The sequence below is a fragment of the Rhincodon typus genome, chromosome 5 (assembly GCF_021869965.1).
Source record: "Rhincodon typus isolate 14 chromosome 5, sRhiTyp1.1, whole genome shotgun sequence".
NCBI lineage: Eukaryota > Metazoa > Chordata > Chondrichthyes > Orectolobiformes > Rhincodontidae > Rhincodon > Rhincodon typus.
In genome coordinates this window covers 91,719,540-91,738,138 of record NC_063336.1, presented here as the reverse complement: position 1 = coordinate 91,738,138, position 18,599 = coordinate 91,719,540, and the positions used below count along the sequence as shown (strand labels likewise).

Here is an 18,599-nt window from a genome sequence, read left to right as displayed (position 1 = left end):
TCTGATATCTGTTGCATACTTTTAGCATCTGTCAATATCAATTTTACAAGGTATTTCTTCTCCTTTCGTTGTCTCTTGTGTTTATGTGATCATCACATAGTAATCAAAGATGTGTACAGAGGGATTACGAGGCATTTGACACAATATAAACAGAAATTGCTGGAGAAATTTGGCAGTTCTGGCAGCAAATGTAGAGAGAGGAACAGAGTTAATATTTCGAGTTCAGTTGCCCTTCTCCAGAACGGGGTATTTGATTATTGCTTTCGAACACGCTATTGCTTTGCTCAAGTGTAGAAAGAACAGAAAAGAAATTGGAAATAACTTCTCTTCTGTGTTGTCTTTGGCAACAAATATTATTGACTACTTATATGGACTGGTTTGCTCAGCTGGCGAAATGACTAGCATGTGGGTCAGATTAATACCAATAGCACAGGCTTCAAACTCCATTCCAACTGAGAAAGAATAGACACTTGTCTCTATAGCAATGTAAGGTCTTATGGATGAACAGCAGTAGGTTTCATTAAACATAAATATATGCAAATAGAAACTGAGGGCACCTTACTTGGCATCCAAATGCTCCAGGCTCCAGTTTCATGTGATCTGATCACGATGACATAGCTTCTTTCATGCATGCTCAGCGGTTATGCCCAAAGTAAAAGTATAATTCCCTTTACTTTACAACCTCTGCACACTACTGTAGTTTGACAAATAATCTCCATGGGCCTACCTTCATTCAGGCAGAGTACTCAAGAAGAAGAAGAACCTTCAAACTTAATAAATTTAGCAGATGGTGCAATGTTAAACAGAAAAAATGCTTGAAATATTAATTCACCTGTGTTGCCTAACTAAGCAAACCATGTATTCCCACCCTTCACAACAAAGCCTAGGAAGCTCTGCTCCGGTTTGCTTATTAACCAGCAATTCACCTTTTCATATCTCTTGCTTGTCCCAATGTTTAAAATATGAATTTCTTACAAACAGTAATGATTTTAGAAAGCTCTGGTCTTGAGTTCACATTTGGCAATGACCTAGCTGCTCTTTCTCTCAAGGTCAGATTAAGTGCCATTTGAGATGTTTGTTATGTTTACTTCCACCTTGATACAAATCTGGTGAAAAACCAACATCAACCTCGACTTAATATTCAAATAAACCTGTTGGACTATAAGATGGTATCATGTAAATTCTGACCATGTCCACCCCAGTCCAACACTGGCATCTCCACATCATAACATTCATTGTTATTGTCAACCTATGGTGTCAGCTTATTAGCTCTGTTTGGAAGGTGCAGGAGTGAGGAGAGGCATTTGGTGCCTAATCGATGACTGTACAAAGAGCTAGGCTTGCCCACTGGAAACCACCATATATCCTTGTTTCTGGATCCTTTCACAAATGACTTAACTTTGTTCTGGTCCCTCTACAATCCTGGAGATCGTTGTCCTACAGGCAGCAGCCATTACCTCCTCAGCATCCTGCCAGTCAACCTTGGGTTGGTCAACAGTTCTTGCTGGGCAAGATACACCCCCCATTAGAAGGCCCACCAATAGCCTCAACGTTGCTTGATTAGCATGTGGTTTGATGGTCCTTCCCCAGAAGAGGTGTCTCATCAGTTCTCCAGCAACCTACCAAGATCTATGCCTTGACCAAATTCTACCCCGTGAATATATAATTGATCTTGTCTGCAGGAGCACTAAATCCCAACTAAAGATTTCAAGCTGCACACAAGGACTATTACTGAATCCCAAACTCCCAAGCCAAATGGATGATCCTGGAAAGTATTATCGTATGGTGAACCATTTGGGTAACTGCAAGAATTTTAAGCAGAATGATTTAATCACATTGCTGTCTGAAATATTCTTCCGTGGATTTATCTTCAAAATAACAGGGTGGATTTTAGAAAAAAAAAGTTTACCCCTGGGAATATTGTGCAATTGTTTTCATGTGGATCTTTGAAGCCTTTTTTGATACATTCTTGAAAACATCAGTGAAATTATTAATTTGAGACAGAGACTAAGTCTTAATTTTTCTGCTCGAGATTTAATTCCATATGCATGGATTTAATATGCAGATTTTTATGATCAGTTATAGCAAATTCATCTTAATATTAGTAAGATTTTTGTTCAAAATATGGCTGACATGTAACTGTTAAGAAAACAAAACTGTGTGACTATATAATCACCAGAAAAAGTTGATAATTTTATCCCTTAACTGATTTTCAGGCACACTTGTCTTCTTTCATTATGCAGGGATGGGCCTGACCAGACTGCTCCACAGCTAGGCATTTTCAGTGGCAACACAGCTCTGGAATCAGCTTACAGCACCAGCAATCAGGTTCTTATCAAGTTCCACAGTGACTTCTCCGGAGGGGGATTCTTTGTCCTCAATTTTCACGGTCAGTCTGCTTCCACAAAGCATGCGAATGATTTTTCTTTAAAATCAAATGTTGAACATTTGCAGATTAAACTCATGAGAAAGTACGATATAAAGTATTAGTTGCACCAAGGAATGGCATTGATTAGAACAAAATGCTCCTAAATGAAAGTGGAGTCACTCACATGCCGATGCATTATTGTATTTATTATACAGGCAATTATAATGGGAAGGAAGGTATCCCCAGAGATAGTAGGAACTGCTGATATCCTTGTTTGCCCAGGGTTTTAAAAGAAAAGAATGGTGATGCAGGGTTTGAAATGCCAGGGTTTAATCTCCGTTTGAATGGATCTGTTCTTATAAGAGGCAAGAGCAGCTGATCTTTTGACAATGAGCCAACAGAAAATTCAAAATGAGTTTCAATCTGCCAGCGTAAATGTTGGATTTCACAGCCTTCCAGTTACAGAGTTGAGATGTTTCTTGTAATTTAAGCCATCTTTCACTTCTATCCTTACTGTGAAGTTGTACAGGTGCTGCCCTCTATACTCTTAGCTGTCCACAAGCTCCCACATGTGGGGAAGCGTTACACACATATTTCTCATTCCTGGTCAAGAGAAAGTTTTAGCATCTGATATGACAGTCCTCTTCTCAACTCTAATTTCCAACTTCTCTTCCTTTCACTTTTTTTGTCTTTGCATGCATATAACTGTAGCCATTATTCCTTGGAACTATCCTGGTTTCTAAAAGTCAATGTGTAAAAAAAAGAGTTGCAATTGCTGTAACCGTGACAGACCAATGCACTCGGTAAGAAGATTTCTATGTTTTACTGGGCTCAAAATTCATTGGGATGTGGGTTCAAGGGGATAAGGCACTTCAAACATTAACTCACTATTTGGCTGATTTGACTTAATGTGTATTTCCAGTTTTTTTTTCTGTTTCTGTAACAGAAGTACTCAATTATATTGGAATTTAACCTTTTCATACTGTCTACAGCTCGCAATTTACTTTTACACAGGACCTCCAGATTATCCAATCCCTCACTCCTCTTTACTTTTTAAGCACAGGATATGCTAACCCAAGCTTCATGTCAGCTGGTTACAATCTTAAATTTAATTTTTCTTTCCTGTATTTCATCTTTGTTCTTGCCGCTGATAATGTCGTTAAAAGATTGCTGTTTGGACAGTATGTGTAAGCCGTGATTTTCTTGAGCAATCTGACACTTTCTGCCACCATACACATGGCACAAAGGCAGGACAGCAACTGTGCTACCACGTCACTGTACCTGAGTGGGTGACAAGGTGGAAAAAGACAGGAATATCTGTGAAAGGAGAATGCAAACCCAGTTTTATATATTTGTATACATTCTTATTGAACAAAAATCTGCTTCTCTTCTATTCACAGATAACCCAGTGGCAGATACTTGATATAAATGTGAATGCCTGAGGCCTGTAGGACTGAATGAATACTAATGCACAATGCTGAGACTGACATCCATTGGGAAGCTTTGTATAATTTTCTTTTGATTCTTTCGTGGGATGTGGGCATCGCTGGCTGGTCAGCATTTATTGCCCATCCCTAGTTGCCCTTGAGAAGTCAGTGATGAGCTGCCTTCTTGAACTGCTATAGTTCAAATGCAGTGGGTTGAGCGACAATGCTTTTAGGGAGGGAATTCCAGGATTTTGACCCAGTGACAGTGAAGGAATGGTGATGTATTTCCAAGTCAGGATGGTGAGTGGCTTGGAGGGGAATGTGTAGGTGGCACTATTCCCATGTGCCCGCTTCCCTTGTCCTTCCAGATTGAAGTGACCGTGGGTTTGGAAGATGCTGTCTGAAGATCTTTGGTGAATTTCTGCTGTGTGTCTTGTAGATAATACACCCTGCTGCTACTAAGCATTGGTTGTGGAGGGAATGGATGCTTGTGGATGTGGCCCCAGTCAAGTGGGCTGCTTTGTCCTGGATAGTGTCAAGCTCCCTGAGTGTTGTTAGTTGGAAAATAGCTCCCTAGGGAACAGGCCACGGGATGTTCCAGGCAGAAAGCAAACCAGTCTGCAGATGTTAATGGCAAGGAGTCAGGGCTGGGCACGATGTATAACTGCATGTTAATTTTTGATAAAGGTTTCAATGGACAATAGCCCTCAGTGTGATAGTGCAGGAGCCATATTCCGCTGATAGTTAACTGTGTGGTGCTGTTATTTTTACTGGTCATGCCAGATATGGATAGTATTTAATATAGTTTCAGGATTGAGTCAGCCTGTTTGTGTAACGGTATAAAAGAAGTACTTTCTTAGCATTGTATTCGAAGGGAGCTCAAACTCCTGAGTGAATCTTGGACTCCCTCCCTCTGCATCTAAGCCGGTGTTTTGCTTAAATAAAGCTCTCAAGTGCTGCTTTACTTTGCTGTCTCTGACTGCCTTTACAGAGGTCACTCTTACACCTTGCCCATGTCTAACCTGAAGCTATGAGATTTCATGAGGTCCATAGACAATGTCTAGGACTCCCAGAGCAACTCCTTCCCAACTGTGTACCACTGTGCTGTTACTTCTACTGACCCTGTCCTGCCAGTGGGACAGGACATATCCAGGGATGATGATGGTGGTGTCTGAGAAAATGTAAGGAATGATTGTGTGAGTACGACTGTCAGGCTATTGCTTGACTAGTCTGTGAGACAGCTTTCCCAATTCTAGCACTAGACCCCTAGTGTTAGTAAGGAGGACTTTGCAGGGTTGGCAGAGCAGTTTCTGCCTTTGCAGAAATCTCATTTAAGCTCATTCCCAATCAATATAGAACATAGAACAGTACAGAACAATACAGGCCCTTCGGCCCACGATGTTGTGCCGACCTAATATCCTACTCTAAGATCAATCTACCCTGCACACCCTACATTTTACTATCCTCCATGTGCCTATCCAAGAGTCACTTAAAAGTCTCTAAAGTATCTGACCCCACTACCACTGCCGGCAGCGCATTCCACACGACCACCACTCTCTGTGTGAAGAACCCGCCTCTGACATCTCCTCTATATCTTCCTCCAATCACTTTAAAATTGTGCCCCCTCGTAATAGTCAATTCCGCCCTGGGAAAAAGTCTCTGACTATCCACTTTATCCATGCCTCTCATCATCTTGTACACCTCTATCAAGTCATCTCTCATCCTTCTTTGCTCCAATGAGAAAAGTCCTAGCTCCCTCAACCTTTCCTCATAAAACTTGCCCTCCAGTCCAGGCAGCATCCTGATTAATCTCCTCTGCACCCTCTCTAAAGCTTCCACATCGTTCCTATAGTGAGGTGACCAGAACTGAACACAATATTCCAAGTGTGGTCTAACCAAAGTTTTATAGAGCTGCAGCATAACCTCACGGCTCTTAAACTCAATTCCCCTGCCAGTGAAAGCCAAAATGCCATACGCCTTCTTTACAACCCTATCAACTTGGGTAGCAACTTTAAGGGATCTATGGATTTGGACCCCAAGATCCCGCTGTTCCTCCACACTGCCGAGAATCCTGCCATTAAACCTGTATTCTGCATTCAAATTTGACCTTCCAAAATGAATCACTTCACACTTTTCTGGGTTGAATTCCATCTGCCACTTCTTTGCCCAGCTCTGCATCCTGTAAATGTCCCGTTGCAACCTACAACAGTCCTCCACACTGTCCACAACTCCACCACCTTCGTGTCATCAGCAAACTTACTAACCCACCCTTCCACTTCCTCATCCAAGTCATTTATAAAAATCACAAAGAGCACAAGTCCCAGTACAGATCCCTGTGGAACACCACTGGTCAACGAGCTCCAGGCTGAATGGTTTCCATCTACTACCACCCTCTGTCTTCTTTGGACGGCCAATTCTGTATCCAGACAGCCAAATTTCCCTGCATCCCGTGCCTCTTACTTTCTGAATGAGCCTACCATGGGGAACCTTATCAAATGCCTTACTAAAATCAATCAGAGAGAAGTTCCTCCCTTGATTCAAATGAAATGCTTGAACATTAATGTGGATGCCTCTGTCTTTCTCCATGGTCCCATGTCCCTCCTACTTCTCCCCTTCCCCCACGCCTGCAAACACAGCCAATTTGCCAGCATTGAAAAGGCAAGTATAAATGGTGTCTGAAATTTCAGATCCTCTATACACTACACATGGAAACTGCCACCCCACCCTCCACTCCCCGGCCACCCCTGTCATTGCATGCGCTCAACATTGCAAGACCTTGTCATTACAAGTTTCAAAGAAGCTAACTGTAGTCATACAAAAGAAAACATTTTTTTGAAGCTGAAACAAAAACAGAAGTTGCTGGAAATGTCAGCAAGTCTGGCAGCACTTGTGAAGAAAAACATCAGAGTTCACGTTTCGGGTTCGGTGACCCTTCCTCAGAACCCGAAACGTTAACTCTGATTTTTTTCTTCACTGATACTGCCAGACCTGCTGAGCTTTTCCAGCAACTTCTGTGTTTATTCCTGATTTAAAGTATCTGCAGTTCTTTCAGTTTTTATTTTGTTGAAGCTTTTTCCTGTTGCACTCATCACAATTCAGAAGAATAATGAAAGCAAAAGGAAGACAGTTTTCATATTGCATGAATGAAGAACACTGAAGGTTTGGCAAGTGGACTCTAATTATTAAAGGCATTGCCATGGAGAATGTAACACTTGATAATGACAATCTCAATAATATTCAAATTCCGTAGTACTAAATGACTATTTGCAAGATGGTCTTGTTATACGGAACAAGGCCAAGATTTTCCAACACTGATCTCCCAAGCAGAAGTGGCATTTCATAAAGGTTGCATGATCAACACCTTTCGTTTTGAAGTTCGCCACAGTGATATTCCAAAGCCATTCTTCCTATGAGATACCAAGGTGTAGAGCTGGATGAACACAGCAGGCCAAGCAGCATCAGAGGAGCAGGAAAGCTGATGTTTCGGGTCTGGACCCTTCTTCAGAAATGGGGGAGGGGAAGGGGATTCTGAAATAAATAGAGAGAGAGGGGAAGGCGGATTGAAGATGGATAAAAGAGCAGATAGGTGGAGAGGAGACGGACAGGTCAAAGAGGCGGGGATGGAGCCAGTAAAGGTGAGTGTAGGTGGGGAGTTAGGGTGGGGATAGGTCAGTCCAGGGAAGACAGACAGGTCAAGGAGGCGGAATGAGGCTGGTAGGTAGGAGGTGGGGGTAGGGCTTGAGGTGGGACAAGTGGGTAGGTGGGAGGAAGGATGGACAGGTTAAGGAGGCGGGGACGAGCTGGGCTGGTTTTGGGATGTGGTCGTGGGTAGGGAGATTTTGAAGCCTGTGAAGCCCACATTGATACCAATGGGCTGCTGTGTTCCCAAGCGAAATATAAGGTGCTGTTCTTGCAACCTTTGGGTGACATTGTTGTGGCACTGGAGGAGGCCCAGGATGGACATGTCGTCCAAGGAGTGGGAGGGGGAGTTGAAGTGGTTCGCGACTGGGAGGTGCAGTCATTTGTCGCGAACTGAGCGTAGCTGTTCCACAAAATGTTCTCCAAGACTCTGCTTGGTTTTGTGTTTATTCAGTGAGTAGCTAGCCTTTATCAAACGGGATAAATTTTACTTCTTGCCAAATGTTGGATTGACTAATCTCAGTTAAGATCAGATACAAGCTAATTGTGAATGTGAAATCAACTAATTTGATGCCAGAAGATAAATTTGAGCCGAATTCCTGGTCTTAATCAGCTTCCACTGAGTGGGTATGGATGTAAGCTGAAGGTGGGATTGCTTTTACAGTAGAACATTCTGGCAACACTTAGACTCTCTGCTGAATAATATCGTTGGTGAGGCTTCATATTGGGATGTGTTGTACTTCTGAAAGTATACTTCATAACGAAATCTGTACCTTATGAAGACAAAAGGCAAAAACCTTTTTACAGAGTAAAATACTTCTGGAAGTGCCTATGGCAATGAACCACAATGTAGATTATTCTTTTGTGCTGCTTACACAGGCTCCTTTCTCCTTCAGCAGTTTGACAAAAATATATTTCACAGTATTTTGGACTATGACAAAGTCAAACTAATTCAATGAATGTTAGTTGTAAAATAAATTAATGTTCAGCGACCAGAGGACATGTTATTAAAAGTGTTTAATTAGGTTGTGTAGATATGATTTAATTGCCAATATTTTGTTAAATCCTGTTAGATCGAAAAGAAATTCACGCAGAAGATAAAAACTGTTACTTCTCCCAAAACCTTTCACCATCTTATATTGGCAACAGTAGATACTATATAGCAGCTTGATATGTACAACAGCTTCAAGGACTGACTGCACAGTAATTCAAAGTATCAGTACATGATTGTACAACTTCCTCAGGTTGTTCATATGTGGAAACAGTTGTCCTAAGTATAAAATACATTCTCCTTTTCCTAAAACAACCTTGCTGCTTACACTATCAACGCAAGGAAATCATACTGCTTGTTGCCTCTGAATGGCAGCAGAAATCACATTAGTACCTGGCCAGAAATACTGACTGATACTGTCTACATACCAAAAGACAAAAGAAAATGAGGCACTTTTATGTGTCAAAGAAACTTCTCATTTCTGCCTTTGTCTTTTGTCAGTTACCTTAAATCGGTTTCCCAAGGTTTTCGATCCTTTCACAAACGGAGCACTTTCTCCCGAGCTATTCTGTCTAGAATACTGATGTTTTTGAATACACTATCAAAACACCTACCCACGTAAGTTAGAGAAGACACAGTATCGCCACCCTCTGAATAAGGCTGCGAGTAAATACCGATGGATCTTTCCTATAGGCTGCCCAGAATAATCTCCAAGGAAAGATGGGAGGACTGTCCCCTCACTGTCGACCCACAGTGATATCTGACTGAATTTAGATGCTTTCTCACTAGGTTTCAAACAAAAATGTAAATATATTAAGCTCACATTAAGTATACCCCTTAAGAAAATGCTTTTCTGACTAGATCTTAAATCATCTTCCTTCCCTTGACAAAACTGGGCTCATGAAACTTGAATGAACTAATTGACATGTTTTATGTTTGTGTTTGTCCAGCTACATTTAGCAGTGCCCAAATTTGTTGTGGAGAGCAACAGCAGTGAATCCATGTAAACTATCTACTCCTCACTGTAACCCACCATAGACCAGCTCTTGATACGCTTCCTTCAAATGAGGCTCTTTGTCCTACAAGTTTAAGTTATAAAGAAAACCTGGAGAAACTTGAAATAATCCTTGAACAGATACAAATGAAAAGAGGTGACCATATGAATTTGACTGCGTTTACTTTGCTCATGCCTTAGTGATTGTTATGCACCTTATCTCTCACTGAAATAGTGCCAATGATCCTGTTGCACTCTCTCCTTGACATTTTTGATTTTACCACAGCTTTGAAATGATTGACCACGCCCCCCTTGTCCAATGCTTCTTTATTGTGGTGGTGGTCAGTGAAGTGCCTTTGCTTGGTTGCACCTGTATCTATCCAATCATATCCAAAGAATGTCTGGCAAAGATTGCTCTTCCCACCCATGACCTCTGGAGCTCAGTTGAGCCACTTCTCTCTTGCTCACGCAGCTTCTTTTGACATAATCACTAAAAGACGTGAAGCCAAGTTCTACACGTCTGCGAATGATACCCAGCTCAGTCTCTCCGCACTCTCTCTGTACTGTCAGATTGCTGGTCCAACATCCAGTCCCGGATAACCAACAATTTCATTCAGTGAAATAAATATCGTGGCAAGATCGATAGCTCTGATCTTGTTTGACACAAATAAGCTGCCATTTAAAATAAAACTCAGGACCTGTGTAGTGTTGGCATAGCAATTTATTAGTTTCCCATCCTAACTGGTTCTGCAAAGTTTGTGGCACACCTCCTTCAACCACAACAGTGGTTTTGTACAGCTCAGTAGCTTGCTAGGCCAGTGCAGAGGTTGAATAGGCAACGACATTGGCGTGGGACTCTAGACAAATATAGGTTAGACTAGCACAAAGGTAGAATGCCTTCCCTTAAGTACATCGGGAGAGTTGGGATTTTGTAAAAGTCCCAACAAGGAATCAGTTTTTTTTTAAAGAAGATCAAACTCTTAGTGGTCACTTCTTATTGACACCAGCTTTTTGTTTCTTGACTGACTCAAATTCTTAAACTGTTGTGCTGGGATCTGAACTAACTTTCTCTGATTTAGCAGTCTAATATTGTGACCATGGCAACTGCTGTACATAGAGCGAAAGCAATTTTCAAGATTACATGTCCAAAGTAATGCATTGGCTGTGTTTTGAGAAACACTGAGGATATGAATTAGTGTGATATAAGTGCAAGTTGTTTCTTCGTCTTAACTGTCAGACCTGCTTCCTACCTGGATAGTCATTTGGAGTGAATTTGCATTTGGCCTGTGCATGCTTCGGTTGTGTTTCAAATAGCACAGCTGGTACACATGTGCAACGTTCATTGGATACATGAAAGCTCAGTTTCTCCAATCAAACACAGACAGTGCTGGAAAAGCAGAACAAGAGTCACATTGGACTCAAAATGTTAACTCTGTTTCTCTCTCTACAGATGCTGCCAAAACTGCTGAGTTTCTCCAGAATTCTCTGTGTTTGTTTCAGATTTCTAACATCCATAGTGCTTTAGTTTTTATTTCTTCAATGTTCTGCCACTCTTTTCAGCTATATCCATCACAAAATCTGTGACCTTTATCCTACCTCTTGTAGAAGGTACACAACAGTACTCTGTCCTCTCATTACAATCAGAAGTATTATCCAACCAACCACTGTATTGACACTAAAATCTTCTTCTCATCATCTTATAAACTTATATGCTCTACTTTTGATATATTCTGAAAGCCACAAAGAAAAAAAAAACTGAAAGAAACAAGAACAGCCTTCAATGTAGAAACTAACTTCTCATGGCCCTTGAAAAGAGATGAAAGGAAGGAGGGAAGGTATTTAAAGAGTTATATCTTGAAAGGTCTATGAAGAAAATGTGAGGAAAGAGATACAACAATGTCCACCTTTAGACAAACAGTGAGTCATAGAGTCATACAGCACAGAAACAGACTCTTCGGTCCAACCAGTTCATGCTGAACATAATCCCAAACTAAGCTAGTCCTATCTGCCTGATCCTGGCCCGTATCCCTCCAAAGCTTTCCTATTCATGCACTTATCTAAGTATCTCTTAAACATTGTAACTGTACCCACATCCATCACGTCTTCAAGAAGTTCATTCAACATGTGAACCACGCTCTGTGTAAAAGATTTACCCCTTATGTCTTTTATAAACCTTTCAACTTAAAAATATGTCCCCTAGCCTTGAAATTCCCATCCTTGGGAAAAGACACCGACCATTAACCCTGTCTTTATCCCTCATGATTTTATAAACCTCTGTAAGGTCTCCCCTCAACCTCCTACACGGCTTTGAAGAGGAGGGAAGAGTGATCGTACCTTTCTCGATATCCAGCTCAGTTTTCTGAAAAGCAGATTCTTCCATTGTATCATCAATCACCAAATTCAGTTCATTCTTCCTGCTCGTTGGCTACCCCAAGAACCTGCAATGTTCCTGCATCTTAAGTTAATGTGTAATGTGCAACAGACAGGATAAATTTATTAACAAGTTATTATAAGTTATTAACAAGAGTAATGCTCCTTTAATCATGTTAATTATATATTCTTTGCCTGCATATGAACACTTCCAAATTTTGAAAATATGTGTGCTGAATTTCTGTTGATGATTCTATTTTCCTGTTGTGGAGCTACAGTGACATGGAGTGGCATGCTAGCACAGTAAATTATCTCAGACTCTTATGGCAGGCAGAGGAAGGAAACATTTATTTCAAATATCTGAGTTCAATTTGAACAGATACCCAGGGATGATCCATATTGTTTGTTTTATATTGCCCATTCTATTAATGGTGGTTATTAACTCCCTGGTTTGAGAGGTCTACTTCTCTGGACTGTTTTGTCAGGTATGCAGTGTGATTGTATCATTGCTATTAACAGCAGTGTCCAAGAAAAAAAATCTAGTCTTTTTTTTTCGAAAAAGATCATTTTTTTGGAATTCTGTGTAATATTAGCTGTCATTGATAAAATCTCCAACTGCGAGGATACTTAATACTTATCAAGTATCAGCAATGGCTCAGTCTTTGACATGCTCATCTCTAAGTTAGCAAGTCATGGTTTCAAATGCAATGTGTGAAGAGAGTTGGGGCTAAATCCCATGGTACATTTTGAAGAAGAAAAGGGAAGCCCTTCCAGTGTCCAACTGATATTTATTACTTGACCAATACAAATAAATACGATTATTTTGAGATTTGTTTCTTCTTGTGGAAGCTTGTCTTGTACAAATTGGCTGGAATGTTGTTCTGCATTCCATTCAGGCATAGATGTACTCATCTGTTCTGTTCAGCCATATCTTACTGAATAAGCAAAGCAAGCTAGAATGGCTGAATACCTTATTTGTTATGCTCTCATATTCTTATTGCCACAATGCAATAACATTACTTAATTGTCTGGGAAACATCTTTGGGACTCCTGAGGTTGTGAAAGGCACCAAAATGAATACAAGTTTATTAATTCTTTATCACTTATTAATAAGAATCACCAGCCTACAATGCAAAATAAGCCCATGTGAGGGAAGGGGAAGTAGTTTTGAAATGATCTTGCCAGGGATGTTCTGACAAAATCAAGAAATACCTCTTCCATTAGCATAGGATGGAAATTAACTTATTTGAATACAGCACATTGAAGCATATCAAATAATGAGTTAACTTAGTTAAGTAAATAGGTGATTTAAATCGCATTTATTTTCCAGCTTACTGGCTTAAAAAGTGTCAGCAGCCCCCAGTTGTTCCTTTGGCTGCAATACTGACTGAGAATGAAGACTATGAAATAGGTAAGTGCAGTAACATTGATTCATTTGTTTCACAAATAGTTATTGTGCATCAACTCATGTTTCGCTAAATTAGGGTTCCTAATTTGATGCTGGCAGCCTAATGTGCTCACATGTTTTGAAATTCTATATGTTGTGGCATGAAGTTAGGTCTGTTAGATTTGTTACTGATTTTTAAACACCTAATTTCTGGTGCTAAGGGTTCCAAAGGATCAAATATTTTTCTCCCAATGCATACAATCTTTGTATCACAGGCTTTTAAAAAAAGACAATATGACTAGCTTCCTACTTTTTAGGAAAATCAATTTTGAGAAAATTTCAGCAAAAGAGATTGATTTGCAAAATTGGTCACTTTGTATCAGATTGAATTTGAATTCAGTGAATTGGGCCAAAAGACTTAGTTTGGCAGGAATTTATGTCAGACAGAATCTGGAGTGAGCCAGTTCCACAGGATATGCAATTCCATTCATTGCTGATGGAAGTTTCTGAACAGAAGCAAGACAATGCCAGGTCAGCTGATAAGCTGATATTACCAACCGATCCCTCCTGGCCTGTCTTCCAGATATAATGGGTTGAATTTCACAAAGCACTGGAAATGGGCTTGGAGGAAGGAGCATTGGCAAATGGAACGCAAAAGCACCCTGGCGAGGTGTTTGTTTCCTTCCTACTGCCAGACCATTTCGCCAACAGTAGATAAGGTGCCAGATGGTCTGCTTGTCAAGAGTCACTTCCATTAAAAAAAGGTGTTAATTAAGTTAATAGAAGTTACTGGAAATAAAATGTACCATATGCAGCTTTTGAACAAGGGCCAGGAACCTAGTAAAAATATTGTAAAAAAAGTGCAGGGCCTCGAAGGATGACAAAAACCTGTGACAGAAGTCGGAATTGGATAGTTGAATCAGATGAATTCTTTAAAATAAAACAGTATCAGCAAATGATAAGACATTGTGTGGTCAAAATCTTATTTTGATTGAATATCCAGCTTTTTTTTAAAGGTGGCTTCAAACATTATGTACAAGTTTAAATTGGAATAGTTATTGTTGTAGCTATCTTTAATAGTCTTTCATAAAGTATTCATTCATATAATGTAATTAGAATTGATTATTACAGTAAATATTCATAAGCTATTAAAAAAATGTTGTTGTCCGATACTTACATGTTCACACGTCCATATATATCCGGAACTTCCTAAGTTAGGATTGTAAGTGCTGCTATTGGTAAGCTTTAGAAAGTTGTTTCAATTATAACATAATTACAAATATACTGTAACCTGAGATAATCTTGCAGGTTTGTAAATTCCTAAAGGGGAGGATAACTCATTACAGTGCCCAGTCTGTAGCTGATGAAACTAAGTTCCTTTCATGATTTGAAATTTTTCTTAGTTGAACTTTTAAGCTGACTGGAATTTTGACAAATTAGGTTTACATTGCCAGGGTCATAAAGAAGGCAAAATTATGAAAAATTATTGTTACTCAAGTGCATGTATCTTCTGATCAAGTCTCATTCATGGTTAGTTATTCACTACTTAACACGAGTAAACCGCATAGATGAGTATTCCAAGAAAAGTTTGTGGGAGCGTATATACCGCAAAAAAGATCCAAATTGATCAGGTAACAGCTGCGGACATTTCTTTAAACAAGGGCTGACCGTTACAAGGTGTTTTCAGCCATGGTTCAGTAATAGCTTTCTTGTCTCAGAGTCAACCAATGGCAGATTGAAACTTCACACTCGATACTCAAGAACAGAGTTCAGGCAGAGACTTCAGTGCAAACTGCAGAAGGCTGTGGAGACCAACTCATTGAGTGCATTTAAAACAGAGATAGATAGGTTCCCAATAAGTATGTGAACCAAGGGTTATGGGAAAGGCAGGAGAATGGGGTTGAGAAACCTATCAGCCATGATTGAAAGGTGGAGCAGACTCAATGGACAGAATGGCCTAATTGTGCTCCTATATCTGATGGTCTAAAGGAGTGCCACCCTGTTGGAAGTGTCACCTTGTCAGATGAGACTTTCAGCCAAGGCCCCCTCTGCCATCTTCAGCAGGTATATAAGATCAAGTAACACTATTCAAAGAGGAGGATTTATATCCATAGTAGCATCCAAAAATAAAATGATCTGATTGTCCATTTCATTGCTTTTTTTAGGAGCTTGCTCTTGGCAAATTAACTTAAGGTTTCCTACAACGCAACAATGATTATATTGCAAAAGTACATCTTTGGATTTGAAATGTCTTCATGTTGTGAAAAGTGCTTTGCAAAAGTGCATGCTCTTTCTTTTATTAGGTGATATTGTCAGATACCAGTGTCCCCCTGGATTCACACTTGTTGGCAGTGAGCTCATGACTTGCAGGCTATCAACACAATTGCAGTTTGAAGGGACACTTCCATCTTGTGAAGGTAAGGGATTATACGTAGAGATGTGATTTATTTATAAAATGAACTACAATCTGTACAACATGCAGAACGGATACATACGGCAGTGTGATACAGAGGGAAAATCCACAACATGGCCAGACCAGAATGCCCTCCCCTGTGGCAGGTTTGGAGGGGAGCTTTTGAGGGTGGGAGGGTGGTGGTTGGAGCCCCAGCCACCTTCTTGCCTCCATCCTGCTTAACTCTGTAGCGCAAACCCAATGGATAGTCCTCCCAACCTGCCACCAGTTGATGCCCTCAAGTGACCAATTAATTCCCACTTAATAGCCCCATTCTGTTGCTACTGTAATTGTCCCTTTGGCGGATGTGAGTCTTGTTGTACAGGAGACGTTATAAACAAACCCAAATGCGTTTGCTTTTAGACTCCCAGGACTGTTCTTTGTTAATTGCCTGACTGAGGTTCCTGGCATTGGCAAAGAGGTTGCCCACTATTAGCTACTTCACTGTCCTCGCTGCCAATTCCCCTCCATCCTCCATCCTCCATCCCTATGCCCACCCCCCCCAATACAATGCTGTCACTCAACTATGGTCTGGGATGCAATGACATTCCTCAGCCTTGAGTGGGTGTTTTGGGAACAGTGCCGCCACCTAATATACTGCTAGCCTTTCCCCAGAAACTGAAATGGGCAGGACTTATGCCCTGGGTTCCTTGTTCCCAGCGATGACCCATTGCTGGCCTATTAAGTGCCTGAGTGGTAGTAATGTATTGGGCCTTTCCTAAAAGAGGCTCAATGTAAAGCACTCATTGGTTTTCCAGTAGGGTGCCAAGACTTCCAACTTGGAAGTTGGAGAGCGCAAGGAATTGACGAGCAACATTTCTATTGGCAGGTGGCAGGGCTTCAGAACTGACAAGAGAATAGGCCATATTGGAAGTATTAACAAATAGCAAAGTGGCACTTGTGAACACTTTCATAGAAACAACACAAGTTGCAAATAGCAACAATATTAGATTGGAAAGGGAAATGTGAAAGTAACAATTTAAAGTTCTAAGCATAAGTGAGGCCATCTTTTTGAATGTAAGCTTTTTTAAAGAGGCATTGAGATTCAGTTGTATAGAGAATAGGTCACAACCCATCTGGTGCTCTGCATTTTCTTTTAGATCAGGAGTCTTTGGAGTCTCTTCCCCGGGGTATGGTGCGAGCAGAGTCATTGAATTTTTTTTTTAAGGCAGAAGTAGGTAGGTTATTGATGAACGAGTGAGTCAAAGATTATCGGGAGTATGTGAGCATAGGGAGCTGACACCACAATCAGGTCTGACATAATCTAGTCAAATGGCGGAGCAGGCCCGAGGGGCTAAAGGTCCTTATTCTGCTCTGGGTTCATATATTTGGATTTAATTACTGACACTCCAGTCTCAGAAAGTTCACTTTGAAAAGTTTACAGCGCAGAAACACCAGAAGGATACAAGAACTTAAAAACTTCAGTTAAGTAGCTGATTGCATGAAATTTCAATCTGTTTGAAGAAGGATTAGATAGACTTGGGTGTTTTCCTTCAAATCAGAAGAGACTGAGGGGAGACATGGTTAAGATGTATAAAATTATGAGGGGCATAGACAGGGTAGACAAAGAGAAACTTTTCCCTCGGTGGAGGACTTGTTTACCGGGGCATAGATTTCAGATAAGGGCCAGAAGTTTTAGAGGAGATGTGAGGAATTTTTTTTTAACCCAGAAGGTTGTGGAATCTGGAACTAACTACCTGTAAAGGTGATTCAGGCAGAAACCTTCATAATATTTAAGAAGTGTTTTGATGTGCACTTATGATGCCAAGGCAAATGAAGCTATGGGCCAAATGCTGGAAATGGAATTAGAACAGTTAGGAGCCAAAGAACGTTTTCCCTGTGCTATGGCAAGATATACAGAAGAAATATTCTTCAGTGGGGACTTCTTGCATAAGACAGCATAACCTTAAAATTTGATCTGAGCCATTTAGGAAGCACTTTTTCGACATTAAGGAAAAGAGTTCAGCCCTTTTGATCCTCAAACGGTGTGCAGTGTTAAGTGAAACTTTCAGAACATTATTCCTGAAACAAGTGAAACTCGTACAGGTAAACATTATGGATGTGACCTTCTGAGGTTATATTTTGCTGTCCAGAGATCGAGTAATAACCAGACCACCATTTATAATTTAATATTTCAGCACAGTGTCCTGCAAATGAAATTCGCAGAGCCTCATCAGGAGTCATATTAAGCCCAGGATATCCAGAAAATTACCCGAATCTCCAAACTTGTTCCTGGACAATTCGAGTGGAACCCCTGTACAATATTACTGTTTTCGTGGAGATGTTTCAAAGTGAAAAACAGTTCGATGAGCTGAGTATATTTGATGGTAAGGTGCTGTAAGAACTAAGCAATATTTATCAACTGTTATTTGAATGAAATGTAATTCTTGTTTAGTGTAACTTACAATGAACCATAACTCGATGGCCCAGAGGGCAGGCTTTGGAGGTCCTGGCCAAGAAATTAAATACTGCTGTGCTCATTTTGACTTGGAAAATGGAGCCAAAGGAGTTCAGTTTGGTCAGAGTGCAGTTTTTAAGCCTTGAGTAGGAGAATGTATGTCAAAGTCTGCAACTAGATCAGGTATTAGGCTCTATACAAATGCAATTAAGGAGCAGAACATCTGCTTGTTGTCTCCTAAACAGAATTGGTTTTCCCTGAAATTTAGTCTTCATGTAAACTCACTCGTGGTCCTATGTGGCTGCCAAAAAGTTAAATTTTGTAAGATGTACTTAGCAGAACATGACACGGCAATTCTCTTCCTGACACCACTCCAGGCTCCCTGGTCTCCAATCTTACCCATTCCACTTGTCACCCTCCAACTTCTGACCCTCCCCATGGTTATTGCTCCCAACTTTGACACTTATCTGAAGATCACTGGTAGTGACCCAGACACTCAATCCTCCACCTGAGATCAGCCCTTACATGCCAAGCAGGTATCAAGTTGACAATTAACCAGACAGCATGTAACTG

The 18,599-nt window shown here is 40.6% G+C and overlaps 1 protein-coding gene across 1 annotated transcript in view; it reads left to right on the top strand.

Annotated features, from left to right (window-relative positions):
- Positions 1 to 18,599, top strand: part of LOC109928798 (CUB and sushi domain-containing protein 1-like) — a 2,165,117-nt gene that overhangs the window by 1,936,788 nt on the left and 209,730 nt on the right. The window contains exons 48-51 of the mRNA XM_048597409.1: positions 2,244 to 2,389; positions 13,120 to 13,200; positions 15,480 to 15,593; positions 17,767 to 17,955. Coding sequence (XP_048453366.1) covers positions 2,244 to 2,389; positions 13,120 to 13,200; positions 15,480 to 15,593; positions 17,767 to 17,955 — 530 coding nt within the window. The remainder of the gene's footprint in view (positions 1 to 2,243; positions 2,390 to 13,119; positions 13,201 to 15,479; positions 15,594 to 17,766; positions 17,956 to 18,599) is intronic.